Source organism: Poecilia latipinna, unplaced genomic scaffold (genome assembly GCF_001443285.1).
Source record: "Poecilia latipinna isolate Pla-1442-1.1 unplaced genomic scaffold, P_latipinna-1.0 Scaffold67, whole genome shotgun sequence".
Classification (NCBI taxonomy): Eukaryota; Metazoa; Chordata; class Actinopteri; order Cyprinodontiformes; family Poeciliidae; genus Poecilia; species Poecilia latipinna.
In genome coordinates, this window is record NW_015112683.1 from 127385 (window position 1) to 153181 (window position 25797).

At 39.0% G+C, this 25797-nt stretch overlaps 2 protein-coding genes across 3 annotated transcripts; one reads left to right on the forward strand and one right to left on the reverse strand.

The window, feature by feature from the left end:
• The first annotated feature begins 629 nt into the window (after nucleotides 1-629).
• On the forward strand, nucleotides 630-4935 carry fbxo9 (F-box protein 9). The gene is made up of 13 exons (XM_015060234.1): nucleotides 630-809; nucleotides 1543-1614; nucleotides 1818-1940; nucleotides 2043-2100; nucleotides 2305-2404; nucleotides 2677-2807; nucleotides 2898-3012; nucleotides 3108-3226; nucleotides 3556-3646; nucleotides 3737-3832; nucleotides 3908-4001; nucleotides 4246-4400; nucleotides 4484-4935. The coding sequence occupies exons 1-13, from the start codon at nucleotides 807-809 to the stop codon at nucleotides 4590-4592; spliced, it is 1266 nt and encodes a 421-aa protein (XP_014915720.1). The 5' UTR covers nucleotides 630-806; the 3' UTR covers nucleotides 4593-4935.
• Nucleotides 4936-8718: 3783 nt separating this feature from the next.
• Nucleotides 8719-19933, reverse strand: elovl5 (ELOVL fatty acid elongase 5). Of its 2 annotated transcripts, none has more exons than XM_015060246.1 (8): nucleotides 19819-19933; nucleotides 15861-15930; nucleotides 15560-15747; nucleotides 12531-12608; nucleotides 12071-12242; nucleotides 11652-11776; nucleotides 10627-10761; nucleotides 8719-9161 (listed from the first exon to the last, which is right to left on the reverse strand). In XM_015060246.1, exons 1-8 carry the CDS (start codon nucleotides 19819-19821, stop codon nucleotides 9033-9035), a joined length of 900 nt encoding a protein of 299 aa, XP_014915732.1. In that variant the 5' UTR covers nucleotides 19822-19933; the 3' UTR covers nucleotides 8719-9032. The 2 variants fall into 2 exon arrangements, with proteins under 2 accessions (XP_014915732.1, XP_014915739.1); XM_015060253.1 differs by having other exon boundaries at nucleotides 15861-15927; nucleotides 19817-19933.
• Between the last annotated feature and the right edge of the window lie 5864 nt (nucleotides 19934-25797).

Consider the following 25797-nt stretch of genomic DNA (forward strand, 5'->3'; position numbering starts at 1 on the left):
CGAAAGTTGGCTTCATCAACAAAAGATTTTGTTGTGATGAGAAATAGGAAAAGTACTCAAAATCTCTATCACGTGTTTAGTGTAATAACTTTCTTCTGGCCTTTTACATCGGTGGACCCAGAAATTGTGAGGGAAAAGGAGGGGCAAGATGTTTAGACAGAGTAGCAAAGCTGGACCGACTTTAAAAATTATATGTAAATGGGGTGAGAGGAAAAAAAAACACTTTCAAATTGTATAATGTAATTATTTGAAAATAAGAAAGACATTTTGGGGTATAAATGTGGGAGAAAAGTTAATATTTTTGCTGTTATTGATATTATTATTGACATTATTTATAATAATACAAATTCTTCTTATTAGTAGTAGTAGTAGTAATAATAATATTTTATGTAAAACCAATACTAGACTAAGAAACACTGTTTGTTTAAGTTTTGCGGAATAAAAATAATTTCCTCAATTAACCTTCGTCTAATTCATTGAATCAAACAGAATTGAATCTTTTTACGTTTTAATGAACTGACCACCAGTGAATAAACTGGAATCAGTGTGGAGCTTTATGTGGGTTAGCGCTGGTATATGGCGATGTCTTCGCATAGCGTCTCTCACTGGTTCTCTCTGCCCCGCCTCAGCGCACCCTTTACCCGAACGTGTCATCGACGCTCCGGGGCCGCTCTGCAAGATGGCTGCGTTCCTGCGAGCTCGTAAATATGTCTGCTGTGTGGTTCGTTTCTCCGACCGTGAACTGTAAACGGGACCGGTGAGCGCCTGCGAAGATAAAAACAGAGAGACCTACTGGCCAAAGTGTCATGGTGGGTGTCCGTGTTTTATACATTTCATTTGTTTTGGGGGGTTAGCCTGCTCTGTAGCTAACGAAGCTAACAGTAACGACACCTGCTTTCCTCCAGGTTACCCGTTTAGCAATAAGGTCTCTGCACGTACCTACTAGTAAACATCGGGGTTAGTTAACAGATAAAGTACAAAATGCGCACCCAGCGCGGAAAAAGATTACCCTGTTTCGCTTGATCTAATATTAACGTCAGTACACAACATGGCATTTAAATGGAAACTTGCATGAGCTTTTGGTGGGCGTGTTACAGTTGTTTATGTCAGCAGATGTTTAGCTAAAGTTAGTTTTGTGAAAAACTGGCACATAACTCACAGATGTTCTCAATTTCCCATTTTCAAAATAACAGGTTGAGATCATTGACGTTAATGCACTGTTCCTTATAAAGGAAGGCATTTATTGATTTGCTTTTGTTGTCTCAGTATTTCCATTGTGGAGGCCATACTATGACTAAAGGTAGAGCAGTACTTCCTGGAGTAGCTCTCCAGGAGGAAGTATTGGTTAAATGGCTTGGGTAATATAATCAAATTACACTCATGGAAATTAAATGCAAAATCAACTTCAGAAATAAACTGAAAAGTGATATGAATACTGTTTAGCGGTAAGCAAGGCCAGACAACATTTTTGCAGAGAATCTTGGTTAAACGTAGTTGTATGAAAAACTACCATGGTTCCAACAGTGTTGCTTACCTTTGCAGGCAGATGAAAATGCTGATATTGGAGGTACGCTAGAGGATGAAGATGAGAGTTCAGATGATCCAAACCTTCAGGTAATAAAACAATCCAAAGACTCGTATTTATATTCTTATGTGCATTTTGTTTTTCATTTATTTGGTTATTTATCGGAACAGGCGTGTTTAAAACAGATTTTCTCTATTTCGTTATGTTGATGTTGATAAAAACAGCTATACACCCTGCTAATAAGGGGAGGGAAAAAATTTCTTTTATGTTTTGTTTTGTAATTTCCTGGCAGCTGGAACTCAATGTGTTCAGAGCTCAGTGGATGTCTGAACTCAAGCCGAGCCCTGGAACGAGTGACCGACTGCAGGGGGCAAGAGGTGTGAAGAGGACCCAAGACATTGCTCGAGAGGAAAAAGTGAGCTGGTTATTTATTGTTTTTTTGTTTGTTTGTTTGTTAGTATAACTAACAGCTTGGTAAAGTGTTGCACTAGATGACTGAGATTCGCCTTCCTGTCAGGCTACAGAGCTATTTCTGAGAGCTGTGCAGGAGGAGCAGAATGGGGCTGTCTATGAAGGCAAGTAAATAGAAGGTGGTGAACATACTTGTCAGCGAAATGATAAATCGAATACAACAATTATGTTCAGAAGCAATCGCAGTCTTATTTTTAAATGAGTTCTGTAGTATTTGAGCTTGTTTAATTGCCACCTGTTACTGTCTGAGTTTTGTGTGAGAATTTACATAAGATTCAGTATCATCCAAGTATGTTTTTTATTTGCAGCTATCAAGTTCTATCGCTTGGCTATGCAGCTTGACCCTGACATTGAGTTTAAAATCAACTACAGCCGTCCTCCTGACGCAGACAGAGGTGGAGGAAATTAGTAAGTTACAATTAACATCACAGCAGTCATAAATTAAGCAATGTCAAGTTAAATTGCTTCTCTTCTTTTGATTAAATAATATTTTAATAGTTGGCTAATGGGTAACTTTACCTTTACATTCTGCCACAACCAGTCCTTTGATTGAAGACATGTGGCCCGAACTGAAAATGAGTTTGACACGTCTGTCTTATTGCATCAAATCATAAATTCCAGCATCACCGTCTTGCTCAACACAGGACTCGTGAATTATCACTAAATTGTAATTTTCTCAGCATGGAGGACAGTGACACTGACGGGGAGATTGAGGATTTGCTCACCTACTTTGAGCAGCAGCTCACTCTGGAGAGCTCCTTTCCAAAGATCTGCTCTCCTGAGCTTGAGGCGACTCAGACGCACATTTCAGGTAGAGATGACTTCCTAGACCTTTTGCGTAAACTCATTTGAGGTCCTCATGTCCGCATCTGTATTGAAACCTGCGTTCTCCAATTGCCAGCCTTGCCACGGGAAATCCTGATGTACATATTTCGCTGGGTTGTGTCGAGCGAACTGGACATGCGGGCCCTGGAGCAGCTGTCCCTGGTCTGCCGGGGGTTCTACATCTCTGCCAGGTGAAGTGGCTGGTTTGCAGTCAAGTTGTTTCTGCTCAACAGGTTTCAGAAATATTCATCTTTTGGTTTTTATTTATTTGTTGTGTCTTCCTCAGGGACCCTGAGATTTGGCGTTCGGCTTGTTTAAGAGTTTGGGGACGAAACTGCACCAAAGTAGTGCCCTTCAAGTCCTGGAGGGAAATGTTCCTGCAGAGGCCACGTGTCCGGTTCGACGGTAGCGACACATTGTTTCAGCTTCAATTTTATTTTGTTGAAATGTCGGAATATTTAAGGAATATTTCAGTCTTTTTGTTTTTTAAATCATGCCCTCGAGTGTTTAAAAAATGGCCTTTTTTTCAGAGAAAAAATAAAACAAAAAGACAGAACATTTGATCAGGAAACAAAAAATACTCAGGAATTTTTAAGTTAAGATAGAAGTGTATCTAAAACCAGTCAAGAGGGTGCACAAAATGTGATTAAGAGTTCTTGTGAGAATATTGTTTTAGGAATAAGTGTGCATTTAGTGCATATTATTTATTGTCCCTTCATGCCACTTCTCCTCAGGTGTCTACATCAGCAAGACATCGTACATCCGTCAAGGAGAGGAGTCCTTGGACGGATTCTACAGAGCTTGGCATCACGTTGAGTACTACAGGTACGTTACTGTTTATTCACGTCTCAATTAATAGGATAAACACACAAAGTTTAAACCTTTATCCGTTATGTTTTGACTTTGCCTTTCAAGGTACCTCCGGTTCTTCCCCGATGGCTTCGTCCTGATGGTCACCACCCCCGAGGACCCGTTGTCTGTCGTTCCCCGCTTGCGTACGAGAAACATCAGGTGCGGCTCAGTGCTCTACAAGCTCAGAAACACCATCAGCCGCTGTGACCTCTGCAATTGTCTTTCCTCTTACAGAATGGATTCTGCTCTGCTCGGTCATTTCCGTCTGTCACAAGAGACGGACAACCAAACCAAAGTCTTTGCTGTCGTCTGCAAGAAAAAGGAGGATGTAAAGTTTTTTTGTTTTTTTTTGTGTGTGTGGTTGTTAATTTTTCCAACATTTGTGTGTGAAATGGTGATGATCAGCATATTTGACGTGCATTGTTGACAGAACTCGACAAAATGTAATGTTTATTGCCAGAGTTAACTGCCTTTTGGCTGAAATGTGCTGTACAAATAAGCTCGAACTTGAGCGTCCCAGCTGAGTTTTCAGGTCCTGGATCGGCTTGTAAATCGTTGCCGTTTCTTCGCAGAAACCGACCGAGTTTCAAAGAAATCGGTTCTGCAGGCGGAACCAGGCTCCCGAGGCCGAGCACGCCTTCCACGTGGGGCTGCATCTGACCTCCAGAGGGCGTCAGAGTTTCAGTAAGCTTGTGTGGATCCACCACTCCTGCCACATCACTTACAAGTAAGGCAAATTAGCAGGAAAAAAAAAAAAAAAAAACTCTTCCTGCACTTATAGTTTCTAATTACCCATAATCATGTTTTCAGGCTGACTGGGGAAACTGTCATCACAACGTTTGACCTCGACAGGATGTACACGCCCTTCTTCTTTGCACGAGTGAAGAGCTATACCGCTTTCTCCGAGCAGCCGCTGTAAGGAGCAGACACAGCCGTGCATGATCCCGTGAAAAATCACAGAAGAAGCTGAACTCGCCATCTAAATAAAAAAACGAATCCTCTTCAGTCTGTGCAGTTTGTGCTGTAGCAGGATTATGGTGTCGCCTCTTAACGCCCTCATGTTTTCCCACACGCCAGCATGTTTTGTTTCAGGTTTGCCTGTTAGGATGCTGCTTATTTTCTGATAATCAGAAATTACAGTGATTTGCTTGAAAGCTACACTGATTAGCAACCTTCCCCCCACCTGTTTCAAGCATTGAATGTGATTTTTTTCGTTTCATCGTGCACTTTCTTCCTCAAATAAATGAGATGAAAATAAAAAAGTCTTGGTATCGCAATATGTAACAATGCAAATACATTTGTTTCGTGCACGCACAGCTGTGGCGATAAAATGATGACTCGTGAAAAAGTCACGGAGATCCCATTACACAACCCCGATGAACAGACAGTACAGATCTGATTTCTGACTTGCTGCATTTGTCCTACAGCTGAACGCATCAGTATAATCCATGTATTTTCTGAGAACCAAACACAAGCGGAGCCAAAGGGATTTGGAGAGAGAAAAAAAAAAAAAAAAAATGGAAAAAATTTTTTTTTGCCCTTAGCTGCTTCAGAAGCTTTTATTGAACTGATGTAAAAGTTAAAACAAAATGCTTCCACTTAAACAATACAGCAGGGGCGTCTAAAGTGTGGACGTTGGACTGATTTAAAAAAAAAAATGTTTTATTAAATTACAGGAATAACAGTTTTATTCACTTCATCTCACCATATTTGCCTTATGCAGTCGTAGCTGAACTAGAGATCTTGGTATTGCTACATTTGTCCACATCACACCCTAATGTCTGATTTCAGCAAGTCTGTGGAAAAAAAAACACATTTTTTCTCAACTTCTAACATGGAAATGTCTACCGGGATAATTTTCACCACTTTAACTGAGAATGAAAAGTGATAAAAAGGATGATTTTACACACCCTTCAAATTTTCTGTGGTAACTGGAGTAGCAGATTTATTTTTTCCGAGGCTTTTACACACCTTTACCAGAAGCATCGAGAAACGTGGAGGGCAGCGTGCACTTGACCTTCCTCACTGGACGGCTTCAGAAAATCAGGAAGTCTCGATTTGAAATACTGGCTGGGAAGCATGCCACGAAACTTCACAATGAGTTTCTCTGTGCTCCCAACACGTGGTGCAGTGTCGCACTCCAGTGCACCAAGCCCACTCACACCGTGTGAGGCAAGAACGTCAGAGTGAAAAAGTCTTCGAGAAGCAAGTCTTACTTTCTTTCTTTCTTTCTCTGGAATGTATCTTGATTTTTCTTTGTTCACAATTTGTGGTTTGAGTCTGCCAAACCAAATCAGCTACAAATGTTATCAGGCTCACAGTGTTATGACCAAGAATGCCAAAAATGTGTGAAACCTCGGCCCTATCGCGCTCAAAGCTCACTAAGTGGTGGGAGCCGTTAAGAAAAAAATATTGATCTCATTTTTATATTCACCATTCTAACTTTAACTTTTCTCATAGAGAAGGACAAGGAATATTTATTTGATCACTTAAGTTAGAACTTGATACAAAATGATAACTTTTTACAGCTTCCAAGCAAAGTTTCCATTTGAAGTTGCCTGTAAGTTTCAAAGTAAGTCATCAAAGTAAAGCCAACAAACGTTAGCCGACAAATCGCTAAGTAATAATTGTTGCAACACAATTCTTAGCCTGTTCAGACAAGGATCTCACAGTTATGGATACAGATGTTACTTCATTTTTCCAGGGAAAGATTATTCATTTTTATATCTTTAGGGTTATTTTCCACCTGAAAAAAAAAAAAAAAATGCTGGAAGCCGTGATTGATCAGAGTTGTAGTTTGTTTTTAATGTGTTACAGTAAGTAAAGCATCAGTGATAACACATCACCAGACCTCATTTACACCAGACCTCAGAAAAAAAAAATAAAGAAATTTTATATATATATATATATATATATTATACCATTACATTCATTTTTGCTTTATGAGTTAAACCAGTGCTAACTCTGCTCATAAATACATACAAATACACCAGAAATTTAACAAAAACAACTACAGTTATGGCATGTTTTCACTAGCAGTTACAAGTGGGCCAGGTCTACTGCGCTGTGAAAACGTGGACTTTGTTTGATGCCGATTTTCACATTTCCGATCTACTGAGTGGGGGAAACGGAGGTCTACGTGTTTGGGCAGCGTCCTACTGAGTCATTACCTACATATGCGCTCTGCAAGCTGCAGTCAGTTAACTGGGCCGAACATTTTAGCTGGAAACATCCAGTCTGGCTCTGTCTGAACCCATCAGACCTAAAGTGAGCTTTGGAGGTTTGTAAGCTGATTTGTGACTCAGCCAGGGTGGGTGCTTCACTCTACGCAAAGCTAAGCGTGCCGTCTGCAGCCTTACGCACTGCAATTTGACTGATTCTCTTATTTCTATCAAAATCAACCTGCGCGAATGTTTAAAAAATTTTTTTAAAAAACCTGAACATTTCTGATTTTCAATTGTTGGTGAGATACAAATCAAGATGAGGGATTCTGAAGGAACTAAACACATTTTATGAATTTGATTAGAGAAAATTACAGTATAACTTTCTAAGCTGCGTGACAAAATATATTAGTTGGTCCAGAAGCCAGGATGTTTATAGAGATGCTTTAAGCTTTAACTGTTAACACGTGAGTGGCCTTAAACGTCACATTTTATGTATTTCTGTTATTATCATTGTATTAGGAAAGCAAAAGTATGCCAATCTCTACAGCAATGTCTGATCACCAAATTCGATAGCCAAGGTTTTTTTTGTTTTTTTGGGTTTTTTGCACTTAATACAGTCCATATTTTACAAGTTAAAATATTACTGACAAAATTGGTCCAGATGACAAAGAAACGAGTGAAATAGCCCTTAACCACACAGATCTGGTAGCTAACTGCAGCATTTTGCTCATTAATGATTTCTGGGAAAGTTGGGATGATACGGTAAATGCTTGTTTCACAGTTTGAGTCTAGATAAATATCGAATTCCAAAACTGAAATCTCATATAAAACACTAACATCGCATGGAAAAATACTTTGGCATGTGCGTTGTTTAAGAATGAAATGTTTTGATGTAGTTTTAGAGGGTTGTTTCCTCAAAGCAACCTTCTTGAATTGTCCTAAGAGAAAAAGTTCAGGGCGGTTAACTCCATTAACTTTTTCCATGGCCTCCCTTTGTAAGATGCTGCTGCTGCTGCTGGTCTGCATACTGCCAAGGTTCACTGGATTACTGAGAGGAACCTTCGCTATTTTTAGCCATTCAGTCGTCAAAATGTCTGCTGCAAAACACAACTATTAAAGAGCAAGCAGAGTTGCTCATACCTGTACTACTAATGCCATTCACAGACGGATTTATTTTTCTGATGTTCTGCATTTAGGAATAAATCTAGATTTTTAAGTACTGTAAAAAACTGTAAAACTGTAATGCAATGTTGATACCAAACTATTCAGTCATATTAGAGTTTTCAGCAGTCACTCTTTTTTTTCCAGAACTTTCTGAACATCAGCTTATTCAGGTAAAAAAAAATAAAAAGTAGTGTTGAAAGCTCATGTAACTGCCCAGAAACAACAGAACACAAAACATTTAAGCTTTTTGCATTTCTCATAATGCCCTGCATAATTTCTCAGATGAATAACTGAGCAACACATTGTGAAAGGAGAATTAATTTTCTGACAAAACTCCTTTAAAGTTGGATCGTTTTTTGTTTTTTTTTTAATCCTGCTTTTGAAAACGTAGTAGCTCTCCTTTCACGCTGTGACCACAGTTAACCTGAATGCTAATATGAGCAACGCTTTGGTCGTGATGAGACGGTTTCAAACCGACCTGAAGAAAGTACCTGACCGAGACTAAAAGTTTGGATTATGCAACCATGCAAGCAGGAATAAGATAAAGTGAGACACATATGTATCATATTGCAGTTAAACTATAAAAAAAAACAAACATACTAATTGCTGTTTGTCTTAAAGTGTCCCTTAAACTGATATCACGATGTGCTATAAAACATTCTGCCAACATGCTCCGTTGTTAATCTTTGGACCTTTGTTGTGCAAAGCATTGCTGAATTTTTCTGACTGTATGTTTGTCTGCACTGAGTTTTTTCTTAGCAATTCACCGACCAAAAGGCGAGGGAGGCGCAAGTGTAAAGATTCAAGAATACTACAGTACTCGTCACTTAGAGCTATAACGATTCAGTAGTTCAGACCTATTTTGTACTTATGTGAGGGAAATAAAGGAAAAGTCTCTGCATGTGCTGTCTGTGGCTTATTTTATCTGAAGTGAATGCTGGTCTGGTCTATTCTAGATAAAAATATACATATAACTCTAGCAGCATAACCTAACGGGCTACAGTGGGAAACTGGCGGTAGTTTCTCAAATATCAATCCACCCTGAGCTTTCTGGGTGCTGTGCGCTCCATCGACGCCGTTCCGTTGGCGTGTCCGTTTACCGACGCAGAGGAACCGTTCTGGCGCTCCTTCTTTTGAGAATCGATGCGCTTCTTGTATGTCTGGAGTAGAAAGAAAGAAAAAGAAAAGAAAAGTCAGTTAAGGACTATGATATGTACACTTCAGAAAACAAAGTGAAGTAAAAGGTTAAATTGCACTTTAATAATATGGTTTATGATGTAACAGACTGTATATCCATGTTATAACATATGCAATCAGCATAAAGAAGTTTTTTTTCTCTCCTAAGAATATCAAATACAGAACAAAAAGCACTTGAATGAGTTCAGCTTAGGGGAAATTTACAGTATAACTAAGAAAATCTTTATAAAAGCTCCTTATAAAAACAAGAGCGACTAAAATGTGACAATGCAATGTGTTAAAAAATTATGATAGATAAATATTTATTGTAAAAATATTAAAAGATTTTGCTGTCACAATAATAATTAATTGTGAATGCCTTTAAAATGGTTCTCATTCCACCTTTCCAGGAATCGGGATGGATTTCTAGGATCATAATTCACACCTCTGTGATTTCGCTGCATCTTCCATCTACCAGTATAAAAATAGTTTAGTCTGAAATTATTCCAGACAAAAACTCCTGCTTTTTATATTACTCTGAAGCCCGAATTTTGGATTAAAAGATTCTTTCAGAATAATATTTTTCTACAGTTCCTATTTTCTGTTACATTTAGTTCCTGCTTTCAAGACAAAATGGCTAAATTCCCAGTCGAAGTAATAATAATAATAATATGTTTATTTCGCAGCTACAATCGCAATAAAACAGAAGTTTGTACCCATTAAATATATTTAAATCTTGTTAAAATCCTGGACAAACTTCATATATTCCACAAAATGGAGCGAATGTACAAGAATGACCTGTAATAAAGTAGCAGATTTTATTTATGCTGCAGCAGCATTTTTTCCATCACCCTCACACACTCAGTAACACTCTTCAACACAACAGCAAGCTCAGGAGGAGCAAAGAGGAGCTTCCCTCTTATATTAAACACACATAATAAACATGGAGAGGAGGGATAAAAGTTCAGAGTAGTAGGACAATGGAAACATGACCTCAAAGGTTCTCGTTTCTTCTTAAAAATATTAAATATATTCCTGAAAATAGAAATGGGTTGTCAAGTTAATCTGCATGTTAGCTTTCCTATTAAGCCATGCATAGCACACACAACCAAAGTTATGATTTTCTAAGAAAGGAAAAACAGGCAACAAAACATAAAACACTGAATTGTACAAAATGAGGACTAAAACTTAAAAGCAGAAATAAAAAAAAGGAGCTCCCAAGTCATGCCAAGTGATGCAATTTATTAAAGAAACCACAGAACCTCATGGCATCATTCTGCCTGTTATTCTACAGATTCTACACATCCGTGTTCGGGGAGGTTTGTTGCATAATCCACTTCTGGACAGAACGTAAAGCAACCGGAGTGCATCCTCAGCAAGTTTGGTGCATGGAAAAAATGTTTGCGTACGTCTGTCGACTATTACATTTAAGAGGCAAAAGAATCTCACCTGGACGTAGAAATTTGAGAAAAGGACAATGAACGAGAACATGTAGCTTATTTGGAAGTACAGCCATCTCATGGGGAAGCCGCACGGCCAGACCACCGCCAACGCCGTCTGCGTCACGGTCAAACAGAACTGGATCTGCGGAGAGAACAAGAAAAGGTGCAAACACTGAAGAACTTGAAGGACAGCTGAGATGAACACAGACTAATGAGTCTGTATCAGCTTTTAAAATAGAACAATAAAACAACTGCTGTTTGCTATTTTTAAAGGGCTCAGCAGAGACACAATGTGTAGGAACGATAAATTCAAGATGGCGTCTGTCCACCTTGGGAAAAATTCTTCAACAAAACTTCATCAAGGACAGAAATATTCTCACAAACAGATCCAAAGTCGTTAAGCCATCCAAATGACACTTCAGTGAACAAGAAGTTATCATCATATAAACTTTCCATTTCAGAGCACGATTAGAAGAGTAACATTATTTCACATAATCACAGCTACAATCTAACTCAATCTGAAGAATGCTCAAACTCCCCAAGTACCTTGCGGACTTAAGGCCACAGCTTTGTCAGGCTGCAGGAGGCTGAAAATGTCTCACAGCTTAAGGCTTCAGTCTTAAATGATATGTTGGACACAAAAACAGCCCATCAGTACAATGAAACTGTGCTTACAATGAAATACAACTGAACTGATAGAGAAATATTCCGGAAAAAATAAGTCGCCGTTTCAGTCTGACACATTTGGTGAACGTTTTCCACTCAGAGTGTCCAAACATTGTCAGATCAAGATGTGGCGAACAGACGGAGCTCAGCAAGTCTGTGTAAGGGTGTACATACTTATTCAACCAGATTTGTTTTTCAAATGAATTGTAACAGAGGACAAGCTTTGACATGATTTATCCTCGTTTCACTTTTTCACATCACAAAAACGTGGGAAGGTGTTTCAGCGGGAACTTTTCTGTGTGTCTCTGCGATGTCGACTTACTGCTTCATTCAAGAAAAGCAACCGATTGCTCCGACCGAACCTACCAGCTGCAGCTGGGTGATGTACCTCTTCCACCAGAGGTAGGGTCGGAGGGCGGGAATGGCTGCGAGGCCGTAGTAGGAATACATCACAACGTGGACAAAGCTGTTCAAGGAGGCCCCGAAATATGCTGAGGAGAGACATAAAGTTATTTATCTGCGTCAAACACTCAAAAAAAAAAAGACACATGAATAATTCCTAAAGCTTTCTCGGGATGAAAAGCTCACAAACAAAAAGCTTTTCGCACAAAGCTGCAGTTTTCAGGTTAGTGTACCCTTTGAACTTTTCAGGGAGAACTAAGTGTTTTGAGACGTGACTTTAACGTGGAAGCTCTTGAATTATTTAGCTCTATTCAGACGCCAAATGGTAAAAAAAAAAAAAGGTTCTGGAGGCATCGGAGTGTGAATCTGAGTAAAACACTCACAGTGACCGCAGGGTATCCAGTTCATGACGAACCACCAGATGTTCAGCATGCTGGCGTGGTGGTAGACATGGAGAAACGTGATTTGGTGATTGTTTTTCCGCAGTATGAAGAAAAAGGTGTCAATGAACTCGATCAGCTTGGAGAAGTAGTACCACCAAAGGACACTTATGATCTGGAAGAGGGTCACGGCACAACGCAACGTCACAAATACAAACAAAAAACAAACAACAGCGTTCCTGTAGGTGGATTCTAGTTCAGAACAACATAAAGTTAATGTAGGCTGATTTTATGAATCGCCAATCGAAATAAATAAACTCAAGCGGTCATAAAAATATTTTCGTTTTCAATCAGTATTTGTCTTTACGCCACTGTTTGCTTAGAGCGAGTCGAAACAAATCATTAATGCAAAGTAAACAGCATGCAGTGATAAACAACGGTAAGTTTGCGTAATTGTTAAGACCTTTTTATCCGCTTCTGGCGCGCTGTCGGTGTTCTGGCAGTAGAAGTTGTATCCACCGTACCATGCAGTCGTAGCAAGCTGCAGAGGAAGCCATTAAGATAAACGGTGAGCGAGCTGGTTGTAAAATCAGCAACAATGAAGTCAACAAGAAGACGACGAGGAGCCTGAAAGAACTGCTCAAGCGTCAAAGGCTTGGTGTTGGGACTTATTTCCTTTTCGTAGAAACGACACAAACACATCAATACGGAGCAACTTAGAAAAGCAGATAAAGTTTCTCATCTCTTGCTTAAGTTTCGGATTGACTCGGCATGAGAAGGTGACTCTGGTTTGAGCTGCTCATCAACTGTAGATGATGAAACCGCAGAACCTTCAAAAGAAGACTGATAATCCAGCTGAGAGACACAATTTATTTATAAATTGTTTCTGTCGAGAAACAATTCATAAAATTGTTTCTCTACAGTTGCTGATCAGCAACTGTCTGGAAAGAAATACCAATGACTTATGATAAACAAATGTTTCTTTTAGCTGTTTTGTTTTGGATATGTTACAATGTAACGCACAATGCAAACATTTGCACAAATATTTAAATATGTTTGGTTTCTTGCAATCATGTTAGGAAATTTTTGTTTTTAACAAACAAAACAGCTATTGCCGTAATTAGTGGCATCCCAAACAACTGATGTAGAGCAATTTTAAGTGAAACGTTTTTAATGCTTTCTGTACTTTTTACTGTCATCAGAGGTCATAGGATGGTTTAATTGTATTTTTTAGGTTATAAATGGGACAGTTACTCAGAATGAGTAACCAGAGTGACAAGAGGGTATCCCTGCCTCTATTCTATCTATTGCTGTGCACTGCTGGTCAGCTGCGTGAAAAAGGTGCTGCTGATCTTTACCATGGCTACAGCAAAGACAAATCTGACCGTGTGGAAATTGGTTCGGCACACAACAAAGCATGGAAACAAGTGTTGGGTGAATTTCTTCATCCTTTCTAGGCCACAATTTTATCTAAATGAAAAGGGCGGTTTATTTCCCCTTAAATTGTGCCACGTTTGGAGGGAAAATGCATATCTGGGTTCGCCAGCACTAAAAACCTTTTGTGACACTGGAGAAAATAATGCATCTATTTTAAGGGTTTTGCACACAAAGAGTACCAATAACTGTAGCGAGAGCTGAATGTGATCAGAACATGGAAGCAAAAATAAATCAGTTCACCGTCTGTGGATCAAAAGGCAACAAAAGTGCTATTGCTTAACAGAATGAATGAAGATTGATTCTGTTTTGAGTTTTAATTGTTTTGTTACGTGGTCACAGACATTAACCTCTCTGTAACAATGAACATCCTGCATATTAAACAAAATACATTACAGCCTGAATATCGACTGAGCGCTGGCAGGCTGACAGGAAGCAGAAAGCCGCTCTGCACTTTGATTCACATCAGGTGACATCAGATTTGGCCCACTAAAAGTTCACCCTGGGACTGGGCCATTTGCATAGTCCAGAGTTTAATGTGAATAAACCGGCCAACTGTTCACTGGGACCTTACGCAACGCAGACGGCGAGACTGGAAGCCGGATGTGAACGACGGGGCAGATACTCAAGTCCGCCGCACACAAACGCTACATCTGGGTCACAGAGCACAAATCGACAAGTATACATTCTTGCTGCTGTCGCAGCTCAGACTATGCCAACTTGCCAAATACGCACAAGTATGCTTTGCATCACTGTATCTATCAATTTCAGCAGCTTAGTCAGCTGCTTTAAAAACATAGGGTTGTGCTGACGTCAATCAGGACATGTGAGAGTTTTGATTTCTAAAACAGCCAGCCTATCAGCATCCTGTTGTGTCCTTGTTTCTTCCTGATAACATTGTCCTCAGACACAGCTTTCAGTGAGACACAATAAAGACAAAGAGCAGCTGTGAAGAAATGGTTGAAATATTTTTTTTCCCTAAAATAGATGTGAAGATTCATTACGGTTAGAAGACGTTTATGGCCCAACACCTGCTGATTCCCGTAGTTTTTAAGGCTTCGTTGCTAAGATAAACTAATAGCCTCCTGACTTCAGGATCATTTTGTTTAAAGGGCTGAGAAAGATCTTATTTTGGGTAAAATAAGAGCCGAGAATCGCTTTCAGATCATCAAGCAAACGTAAACGCCAGGAAAAGATTTTGTGATTAACGCCCTTTCAAATGATTTCATTTATTTAAAGAGCTTTCCAAACCATAAAACTAATAAGTGGTTGTGTTGTCGTTTTGGCTATTTAAGCCGCTATGACGTGGACCCAAGGTCCCAAACCGATGGCTTTCACCTTTGGACTCCTAAAAGGATGCTCTCTTTGCCCAGCTTCTGTGCTATTGTCATGAAAACTGACCTTCACCGAGTCAAGTGAGATAAAGTGCTTTAGATGCTGCTCTTGGGTTTTACTGTGAACTTTTTGTGAGCTCCTGGAGGAACTCCTGTTAAATGTTTCCATTTGTTGATAACGGTTCATTTGTTGGTGGAGTCCCAAAGTCTTGATGATAACATTATAATCTATTCCAGACTGATATGAATTTACTTCAACAAGTGAATGGATAAAAAAAACAAAAAACAAAAAAGCAAAACTCAGTAATCCAAATGAAATTGTTAATCATAGGTTATTCACGATTTACCAAGCTGGGCAGTTGTGTTTTCAACATTTTTTATTTTTTATTTATTAATTTTTTTGCCTTTTCATATTAACTCAAGTTATATTTGTCTGATATATTATTTTGATCATCTGAAACATTAAAGAATGACAGAAAATCAAAAACACAAGAAATCTTTAAGAACTCAGCAATGACATACCACTTCAAATGACCAGTTCCTCTGATTTTTAATTTCCATAGGTATACGTTTGAGCAAAATGAACATTGTTCCTTTATCTTAAACTGACAACATGTCTCTGAAATTCCAGAACACCTGGTCCTCATCTATGCTTCTCTATGCCACTTTGTTGTGACTTTGCACTGTTTTGACTCATTTCGTCACGTCTCTGCGCTCTGCTTACCTCATAGCACATGTAGAAGGACAAACAGGTGACTCCCAGATTGTAGAGCACCATGAGGCCTCGGCAGGAATATGGCTGCCTGTGCTTCATGTACTTGGGCCCCAGCCACACGATCAGAAGGTACATGACTGTGAGTGCAAAGGTTGGCAGGTAATTGTCGAGCAGGAGCATTCCCTGCACCCGCTTATCTGAAATACGGAGATAAAGAATTAGAGAAGAAAGGTTAGTGGGTGAAAAAGCAGAGAGGAATCCTTTCACTGGCGTTTGAATGAACATTGAGGCTTTTCCAACATCCTCTTACCTCTGGGACCCATCCATGTTTCAAAGTAGGCATTTAGTTTGTGATTTAAGGTCTCCATTTTTTTTTTTACCTGTAAACAAAATGTGGAGATAAAAATTAACTGGCAACATAGTACGTGATATTTAATGTCTAGCAAAGCTAAAGAATGATTGCTTAAATCTTCGCACCCAAGTTGAAAAAAATAGTAGCATGCAAAGTAAAAACTAAAGTCATACAATGTTATCTTGTTACAGGGAAGGAGTTATGGCCCAACCAACCAGTCCGACAGTGTTTGCCAAAAAAAAAAAAGAAATTTAAAAAATAGCAACCAAACAAGCTGGTAGAGACACACATCAAAGAACTGAGGCTGCAATTGCAGCTATAAGTGATTATCAATGACCCATGTGGTGCACACCACACTTTTCTGATTTGTATTTGTGAAAAATATTGAAGACTGTGTTCAATTTCCCTTCTGTATTACAATTATCCACAACTTTGTGTTAGTTTATCTCATAGAATCCCATGAAGACACACTAAATGTCACACTAAGCATGGGTCTGTGCATCCCTTCTCTGAAAACCTAAATGATCAAGAAAGCTAAACAGAGAGTAGAGCTGGACTTTTTTCTGTAGTGAGTGAAGTACAACTTTCACCCAAGAAGACCCATGAATGCATGTACAAAGAAGAAAATCAGACCCCACATGTTACTAATTCGAAGGAATTTAGGAATGAAAACCGTCACATGGTTGTCGACTCTGTGATTTGCTTAAACTGTAATCCTGCAGAGGTCATCAAAGCCGTAAGCTGAAGCGTCAAACATACATTTGGCCTTTGGTGCTATTGATCTTTGAAGCTCACCAAATAAATCTCCATGCTGTGTGGTTTACTCAGAACCAGGAAGTATTTTTGTTCCTGAACAGTAGAATTGGCAGCACAGCGTGAACTCTAGAGTCTCAGGTCAGACTGATTGCATTAACCTCACAAAAATCAATACAAAAACACAGATAAATGGAGTCATTGCTGAACATCCTCCAGTTTTCTTCCCACTGTTCAGGGAATATTAAAACGAGAGCAAGAAATCTTCTATCCTTATTGTAAAGTTTCAACAATAATGTTTTGCTGCTGCTTTAGAAAAAAGCTGAATAAATCCAAGAAACCTGGTCACTCAAGAAAACAGCCTAGAGTCGGTATTTCCCCAGAGCTACTATGACCAGTCGTACCATTTTCAACATCCTGACAGAATTACATAGTCTGCACTCTTTGTGACGTATTTTCTTGAAATGCATTGAAAAAGCATTTCACTGCATCACGGACAGCTGCATCTCTCACTGCATGAGCACCTGCGTCCTTGGCTGGAAGCATATGGGGAGACACAGCATGTTTTCTGTCAAGTTTATTTCCTCTGTCAGACACTGGAATTCACATTATATATATATATATATAAAATTTGAGCGAGAAAGTCGAGCTGTTTATTTATACTGTAAGTGCAAAACGGGGTGAAAGCCTGGTAGAAAACCCTTAATAAAAGGAAGAAATAAAATATAACAGATTTAAAATTCAAGGTGTTTAATAAAACAATGAAATGAAAGTATTACTTGCACACCATCTTCTGGGGTGATGGCTTTCAGCAGTTTCCAACCCACAAGATTGCCATGGAAGAGACTCCGACTATGGGTTTGTGAATACAACAAGCATTGCATGCTTAGTTAATCTTTTGTTGCTGCATTTGATAAATTGCTGTTCTGTCTTTACAGTGTTTATCTTTTCAGTGTAATTTGATGATTTCTTAACCCCCCCAAAAAACTGCTGCTAGTATTTCCTGATCTGAATAAAAAAAAGAGTGAAACACTTTCTGGGGTAAATTTCAGGCAATATGATATTTGGTTCCTACCCTGACCAGAGGAGATGATCCCCTGAAACTAATTTTTCAGATCAGAAAAGCAGAAGCCAGTAGAGGCTCTCTTAAGCCTTTTGAAACAACATGATCAATTGGGTAATGAATGAATAATGTGTGTTTGTGGAGACACTTTGTTCATATAGCCTCCTGCTTTATCCCAGTGAACAGACTGGTCAAACTCGGTGCGTTAAACCGCTGTCGAGAGATAATAAAGAATACTGCTGACGGCTGCGTTTCTCCACACCTGGCTTATTTCGGTCAACTCTACCTCAGCGATGCCCTTGCTCTGACTATCAGTTACATGTTGGGCTGCGCCAGAACGCCATAACCAGAGCCAGAACAAAGGATATATCACCAGTCTGGATGCATGGGGAGCATGGAAAGCATGTGGAAAAATCACTTTCACGCTGACCTGTCTGCGACTGTGCAGATATAGTTTTGAAAGAGCAAAAAGTGTGACATGGAGTAAAAATTAGATGCATGTAAATCTATAACGTGGGACATATTTGGTCAAGATTTAACAAGCTTTGGCTACTTCTAGCTCCTTCTCAAACTTAATGTGAAGGTTTTGTTTATGTTTAATATTTTTATTTATTTATTTTTTTTCATTTTTCCTTTCTCTGACAGGTACGAAATAAAGAAAGGAAAAAAAAACTGCCTTCAGAACTCACCTGATTAGCTAATTAGTTAATAGAAGAACACCTCATACAGGTCAGGGACAAAGTGATTTGGATTTAAAGAACAACATCTCAAGCTTTCAGCATCTTGTTGAGTATTATCAACACATGTAAACAGAATGTCCTCCCAAAGCCATTGCTCTCCACCTGAACTGACAAACTGGGTAATGAAAGCATTAATCAGGGGAGCAGCCAAGATGAAATCCATCAAACTCTGGATTAGTTGCAGAGATTAGGTGGGAAACTCTGCTGACGGGACAACTGCTGCAGGAAGAAAGTCTTTGTTTGGACAAATACCTTGAGAAGTCCAATTTAAAGGTAGGAGATATGGGAAAACATGTGGAAGAAGCTTTTTTGGCCTCCGTAAGAATTCAGAAAACTAACAATGAAGCAAAGTGGCAGCATCCTCCTGTGGCGCTGCTGGTCTAAGAAGATGGGAAGATGGATGGAGATAATTATGGAGGTAATGCTGGACAAAACCCAAAAGGCAGGATAACGACCATATACAAACAACCAGAGTGACAATGAAAACTTTAGGAGAGAGCTGAATAAAATCATGGTCGTCATGACAACATAAATAGGTGATCCAAATTATACATGCTAACAGCACGGACTTTCCATACCCTGCATTTCCACGGTGGATGAAAATTTGGGTTTTTCGTCATCACAGCATTATTCAACTACAGCTATAAGATAATGCAGCCAGAGTGTGGGAATGGCCTAATCAAAGTCCACACCTCTAGCCAATTAAGAATCAGCGACTTGTCCCGAGAAATGACGTCACTCTGCCAGCAGACGTACGTTTAACTGCGATATATTAAATGACTGTCCAAAGATTACATAATGTCAGTCGCGAGCCGCAATGTTTCAATATCGACAAGCGCACTTGGAAAATGTCAAAACGTCTCCTGGTAACATCCGAGAGTGGACATCATAAACCTCAAGAAGGCTCCAAACTTTTTCCTTAGAAGGAGCTCTCCCAACTTTCCTCCGCCGGAGAAGTGAGCTCCTCTGCCGGCTTTGAAGCGTTCATCGTTTGGGGGGACACGGTCCCTCAGGTCACCGCTTTGTTGTATGATAGTAATTTCACATCAGGCTCACGCGTGTAACCCAAACTGCACTTTATAATGGAAAATAAACCAGCAGCCTGCGGTGAAACTGAGAGAGCCGAGCCGATGGCGGCTGCTACAGTTACATAACAATCTGATTAATCACCAGCAAACTTCCCTGGGATGAATTACTTGAATAAAAAACAAAAACAAAGAAAACTTTACTTAAATAAATGACCGCTGTCCGCCTTTAAAGTTCAGACGCTTCAGCGAAGCGAAGTGTTATTAAAATGAGAGGGTCGGGGCAAAAAAAATAAAATAAAACAAAACAAAACAAACAAAAAAACAAGACTCACCATACAGGATCGGTGGAGGAGAAGCAGCTGAGTGCAGCAGACTGATGAGTAACCTTGGCTGGCCGTGTTGAGCTCACGGTGGCGCTCTGCTTTGCTCTCTCTCTCTCTCTCTCTCTGTCTCTCTCTGTGTGTGTGTGTGTGTGTGTGTCTGTATCTGTGGAGAGGAGAGGGAGGAACACACAGTCTGGCCCGCTGCCCTGCGCTGGGGTTATAGCCAGGAGGTGACCTGCTGTGTCGCAATGCCACTCACTATCAAGAGGATGACATCAGACCATGGTCAGACTCAGGAGGACTACTGGAGATGGATTCTAGACAAGAGTGAAGCAGGTGGGGGACAGGGAGGGTGTGAGGTGTCAAGAAGAGTCAGAAGACTTCTCAGAAAAAAAAAAAAAAAATATATATATATATATATATCTGCATCCTCTTTAAGCTATTAAGATCAATTTTTACACCCACTACCCTTCAATTATCCAGCCAGGCAGCATCCAGCCTCCAAATGTAAATTTACTAGTCTATAGAACAAAATCCCTCTTTTTAATTAGCGTGTTTTTTTTTATTTTTTTATTTTGAATAAAGCGTTTTGTAATTGCAGTATCTCGCTTCTTTTATTATTATTATTTCTCTGTTCTGTGATAAGAAAATTTTAAGGGCTGTAAAACCATTAAGCGGTAAAGTTAAGCCCTCCCCTCCCACAGAGCCCGCTCTGCTCAGATTGGTCAGCTCCTCTGACCTGATCAATCCACGCCCACCACTCCACACCAGTTCTGCTGAAATTCAAAAAAAAAAAAAAAAAAAAAAAAAAAAAATTCAAAATGTTTCACAGGAGGCAAAGGTGGTGCACAACGTTGCAGTGGAACAGGGGGCAGAAGTCACTTTTCTTATTGTTTTCAAGGAAGTCTGCTTTTTCCCGGTTTGATCAGTTGCATTCTATGTCCCATAAAAACACCCAAAGTATTAATGTTTTGACTAATAACTGATTTTAGTGCAGCTTTAAAATGCTATACTTTTAAAGCATTTTAAAAGTATGCTTTAAAACATTGTTCCTCTGTACAGATAGCTGGAGAAAATGAACGTAATTGCAACAACGTAATTGTGGATGTCTGGAATGTCCACACTCCCTTCTAACTCCTGGGTTTTTGGGACATAAAAACAAATTATACTGATTGAGTGACTCCATAGATTATTTGTTTCAAAACGTTTTATTTGTACCAGCTTTAATGTGAAATATATATCCAGTACTCCATGATGTAAAAGCTGTTGTAACCTGCTTGCGCAACCCTTAAATTGTGCAACGTTTGGTCAAATTTTGACATTTTGTCTACCTGATTTTCCTTGGAAATATTTTTGAATTCCCTGTTAACCTTCAGCTTGCTAGCTGGCATCCAGAGGTTCTGGGTCAAAGTTGATCAGCACTTTATTTCCTCGTTATAACAGGAAATAAGATTAGCTATCATAACTGCGTGGATGATACAAAGCTCTACATTACGATGTCAGGTGACTCTGAACCCATCCAATCACTGAATAAATGCTTAGAACAGATAAAAACCTTCTGAGCCACATTAAGACAGTCACAAAGTCGGCCTTCTATCACCTGAGCATTTCCAGGGTTAGAGGACTAATGTCTGCGCGATTTAGAGAAACTCACCCATGTGTTTATCTTTAGTCGCATTGATTACTGCAACAGCATCTTCAGCTTCTCCAGCTGCAGCTGATCCAGAACGCTGCTGCTCGCGTTCTCACTAAAACCAGGAAGATAGAGCACATAACACCAGTTTTAAAGTCCCTACACTGGCTCCCTGTAGCTCAGAGAATCGACATTAAAATACTGTTGTTAGTTTATAAATCATTGAACAGTTTAGCACCACGATACATTAAAGACCTGCTGTTGCTGTACCAACCTTCCAGACCCCTCAGCTCTTCTGGTTCTGGTTCTGCTCTACATCCCCAGAACCAGAGGAGAAGCAGCATTCAGCTTCTATGCTCCACAAATCTGGAACAAACTTCCAGAAACCTGTAAAACAGCTGAAACACTGACTTCCTTTAAATCTCGACTAAAAACCCACCTGGTTAGAGTTGTATTTGAAACGTAATCAATTACAAATTTAACGATGGCATTTGACTTAATGTAATGTTTTGACTGTTGATTCTATGTTTCATGACTTTGTGTTTTTGTGCTTTTTATGTAAAGCACTTTGAAATGCCTTGCTGCTGATTGATTGATTTGGAGTTTTTCATAATTTTCATCCACCTTTTGCTGCAACTGTTTTTTTCATCTTCGAAGCATGCTCAGAGCTCATCTACCTGGCTGAATTTTCTTATAGTACTTACATAGAAAGTATGCCTGGCTCAGTGCTTCTGTTTTGCATGTGTGTGCTCTCTCAAACTCCAGTCATTCGTGGCAGGTTTCTTCCTGTTGAAGGCAAGTTGTTTCGTCCACTGTCGCAACATGCATGCCCAGAGAAATTGCTGCAAAGTCGATGACACAGTGCAGGCAATCGTTGCTACATGCTCATCTAAGAGGAGTGAATGTTCCTGTAAAGAGCCTTGAGGTACATATGTTGTGATATGGCTTTATATTAGTAAACTAAAAAGAATTTAATTGAAATTGACAAAGACTGTTCCATGTAACCCCAGCGCAGCCACAACTATATTTTCACTGGAGTGGTGATTTTTTTTTTTTTTTGGTGATTTGCTTCACTGCTTTGTGTCAAATCGACCTTTCGGAAGTGTTTCCCAAAGTTAAATCTGGAATTTTTCACGTAATTAATATAATGCATTCTTTCAGAACGCTTAGGGAGATTTCATTCAGGTCTTCATGTTCTATTTGAAATACAAGCCTTTTGTTTGCACTCCTGCTGCGCAGTCTAAGCTTGAGAAAAATACAAGAGATTGTTGTCACAGGTCATCCCTGTCCTGGTAGAAATTCCTGCAGCTCCTCTTGGCAGTTCACCTCCTGTTTCCTCATTCATTTTGGAGTAATGTCCCGCTTTTGTTAAGTCACTCTTGTTCCATATTTTCTCCACTTATTGATGACTGTCTTAATTCTGCAGTGGTGTACATAATGCATAATGCTGTGTTCTTAACCTTCTCCTGACCTTCTCATGTTGTTCGTTTGTAACCTCTCTGCATCATATTAAGGATATACTCATTTATTCAGCCAGGTTAATGCAGGTTGTTGTTGTCTGGTCATCAGTTGTCTGATGAAGATGATATTACCTTTGAAAAAAGTGTCAAACCTGCCATTTTAACAGATGTGTGTAGATTTGTAAAAGCCACTTTAACTGCAGCCTGTTTGCTTCCAGACTGAAAGACAAAATGCAACATCAAAATTCAGAACACATACAAGCAAATGTAATTTTGGGATTGGATTAGATCAATATAACTCTTAGCTTCTAATCTTTTTATACAAATATATTGATGTCCATAGTGAATGGATTTCATTTGGGGGATTTTCACCATCAGATTTTAAACAAATCCATCCAGACACTGGAAATGTTTTTCCTTCATTTCCGATAAAATTTCCTTTCGCCTGCTTTGATAGTTGAGTGATCCTGCACTTTGCAAAAATTACTATCAATCCCCTCACTTAAGCCTGATTAGAGTAGTTTATTTTTCATATTTTATTTTATTAAAATGATCATATTTTATTTGTTGTTTTACACATTTTAGTGTTGAGAATTTTTTTTCTTTTTTTTTTCAATGTTTATGTCACTCAGCAGATCAAATCTGTGTGTCTATGACGCCTGCTTCTTTGATGAACGCTCTCCTTACTCAGCTTGTCAGTGTTGATAGATTGATTTTTATTGACTGGACTAAATAAACATTTACAACAAAATATATAAAACCCAAACCATGGCATGTTGTTCTGTGGATGACAAACTAGATTCACAGGGTATTCACTTCAACTGGTAGCTTTAACGCAAAGTGAGGCTTCATGTGTAATTTATTTATCTGATACAATGCAAAAACTTACATATCAATAGGTTGAAACATATCGTCAAGCTGTTACTATGTTGTCCAAGCCAAATTGAAATCTGAGCACATTGTAGTCTTTAGAGATGTCTTGTTTCAGTGGAAGAAAGTCAGGGGCCCCCCTTTCTGAAAAACCTGGTCAACTGATCTGATTGGTCGCTTTAGTGGCCTGATCAGGAACCACCTCCCACTCAGCATCAGCTCTGCTGAAATATGAAATAATAGCAAGATCTCACTGCACAAGGGAAAAAAAATATCCTCAAGGACCTAAAGTGTAATGATAAACCGTCATAAAACACAGAACTCTCTTTTTGTTCTGATTTAGCTGAAAAAAGTCATTTGCAACATCAGGGTGGGTTGGGGGGAGGGGGGGGTTGTTTTTAAACTTATAAATTACATTTGATTGTATGAGTGCTGCTGCAGTATTGTTCAATCAAACATAATTTATAAGTTTACATGCAAAATGATAGGGTTTTATATTTCATGCATTATTCATTCCAGCTTATTCCCACCTTTGATAAGTGTTTTCAGCACCACTAGCCCACTGCAGGGCAACTTTACATATAAAAAGGCATTCAAATCGTTAGACCTCCCACTGTGGTCAAAAATGTGTGGTTTCTTCTCCCTTCAGGGTGGTGACATATCAAGATTCAGAAATCAAGGAGAAATTATGAATGAAGTAACAAACCTGTTGGCAGGAGGTTCCTCATGCTATGCAGTTCTTTAAACTGCTATTAATCATTCTCTGCATTTTTAGATAGTTATAGCTTTTCATATTAACACCAATTAGATAGAAATTGACAGATAAAAATGTGTTGCAGGCAATCAGTCATAATAGTCTCAGAGTTAAAATGTGGAATTTTAAAACATCAGAATTAATCTGTCTAAACCTACAAATGTTCCCAGAGCTGGTTGTCCACTAGGTAGGTCTGCATCAGCAATAATCATTATCTTATCTAAGAGGTCAAATTGAGGTAATACTCTCATCTGTCACTGCAACGCACTGTTGTGTCAGACTCTGGTTCAACAGCACCACCTTGTGGTTGGACACACACATTTCACGATGTGCCTCAAGTTGTTTTTATGCACCGACATTAATGAACTAGAAAATGGTCAAAAAGTTAATATTGGAAATTTAATTAAAAGAACCGAACTCTTATGGTATAGATGTGTTACTTGGCAGACAGAAACCCTTCACAATCAGGGTAAGTCACAAAAGGCCATTGCTAACAATGCTTGCTGTTCAGGGGTCTATAACAAAGCCTATAAACGGAAAGTTCAGTTGAAGAAGAAAAACAAGTCATTTGACCGACGTGCCACAGAATCATTTGGTGTACCAGGAAGATGAGAGACACCCAACCCAACATTCCAGATATCCTGAAGGCTGCTGTTAAAGAAATCTGGTCTTGCCTAACCACTGCAAGACGCATCAGGCTGATCAATGTTTCATGCCACTTTGATGAAGTCATTCCTGTGAAGCCAATTGTTGAGCGTATCTAATGCACAATACCTTGATTACTTTAAAGTAGACTGACATTGTGTTTTAAAATCCATTTTTAATGGTTTATCCAATATTCTAATTTCTGAGAAACTAAAGGTTGGGGTTTCGTTAACTTTAAGCTCTCTAAAATTACATAAATGACTTGATGTCAAAATATTTCCCCACTGAAATGAATTTGCTAAAAATAAAACTATCCAACATTCAGTCTAATGTTGAATTATTTGGTAACACTTTATTTGAAGGGGGGTGAATAAGACTGTCATGACACTTTCATTAACATGACATAACACCTGTCATGAACATGAATAAGCCTTCATGAATATTTATGACTGTCATAAAGCGTCATGCGGTAAATTATGACACTTTTAATACAAAGTTGACATTATTCAAAATGTCTTTGTTATGACAACTTTACATTAAACAAGAAATAATTACTGATATAAATTTGTTATAAAAGTATTACCGATTTCACTTTAAAAATTAGGTAACTTTATGTTATTAAAGGT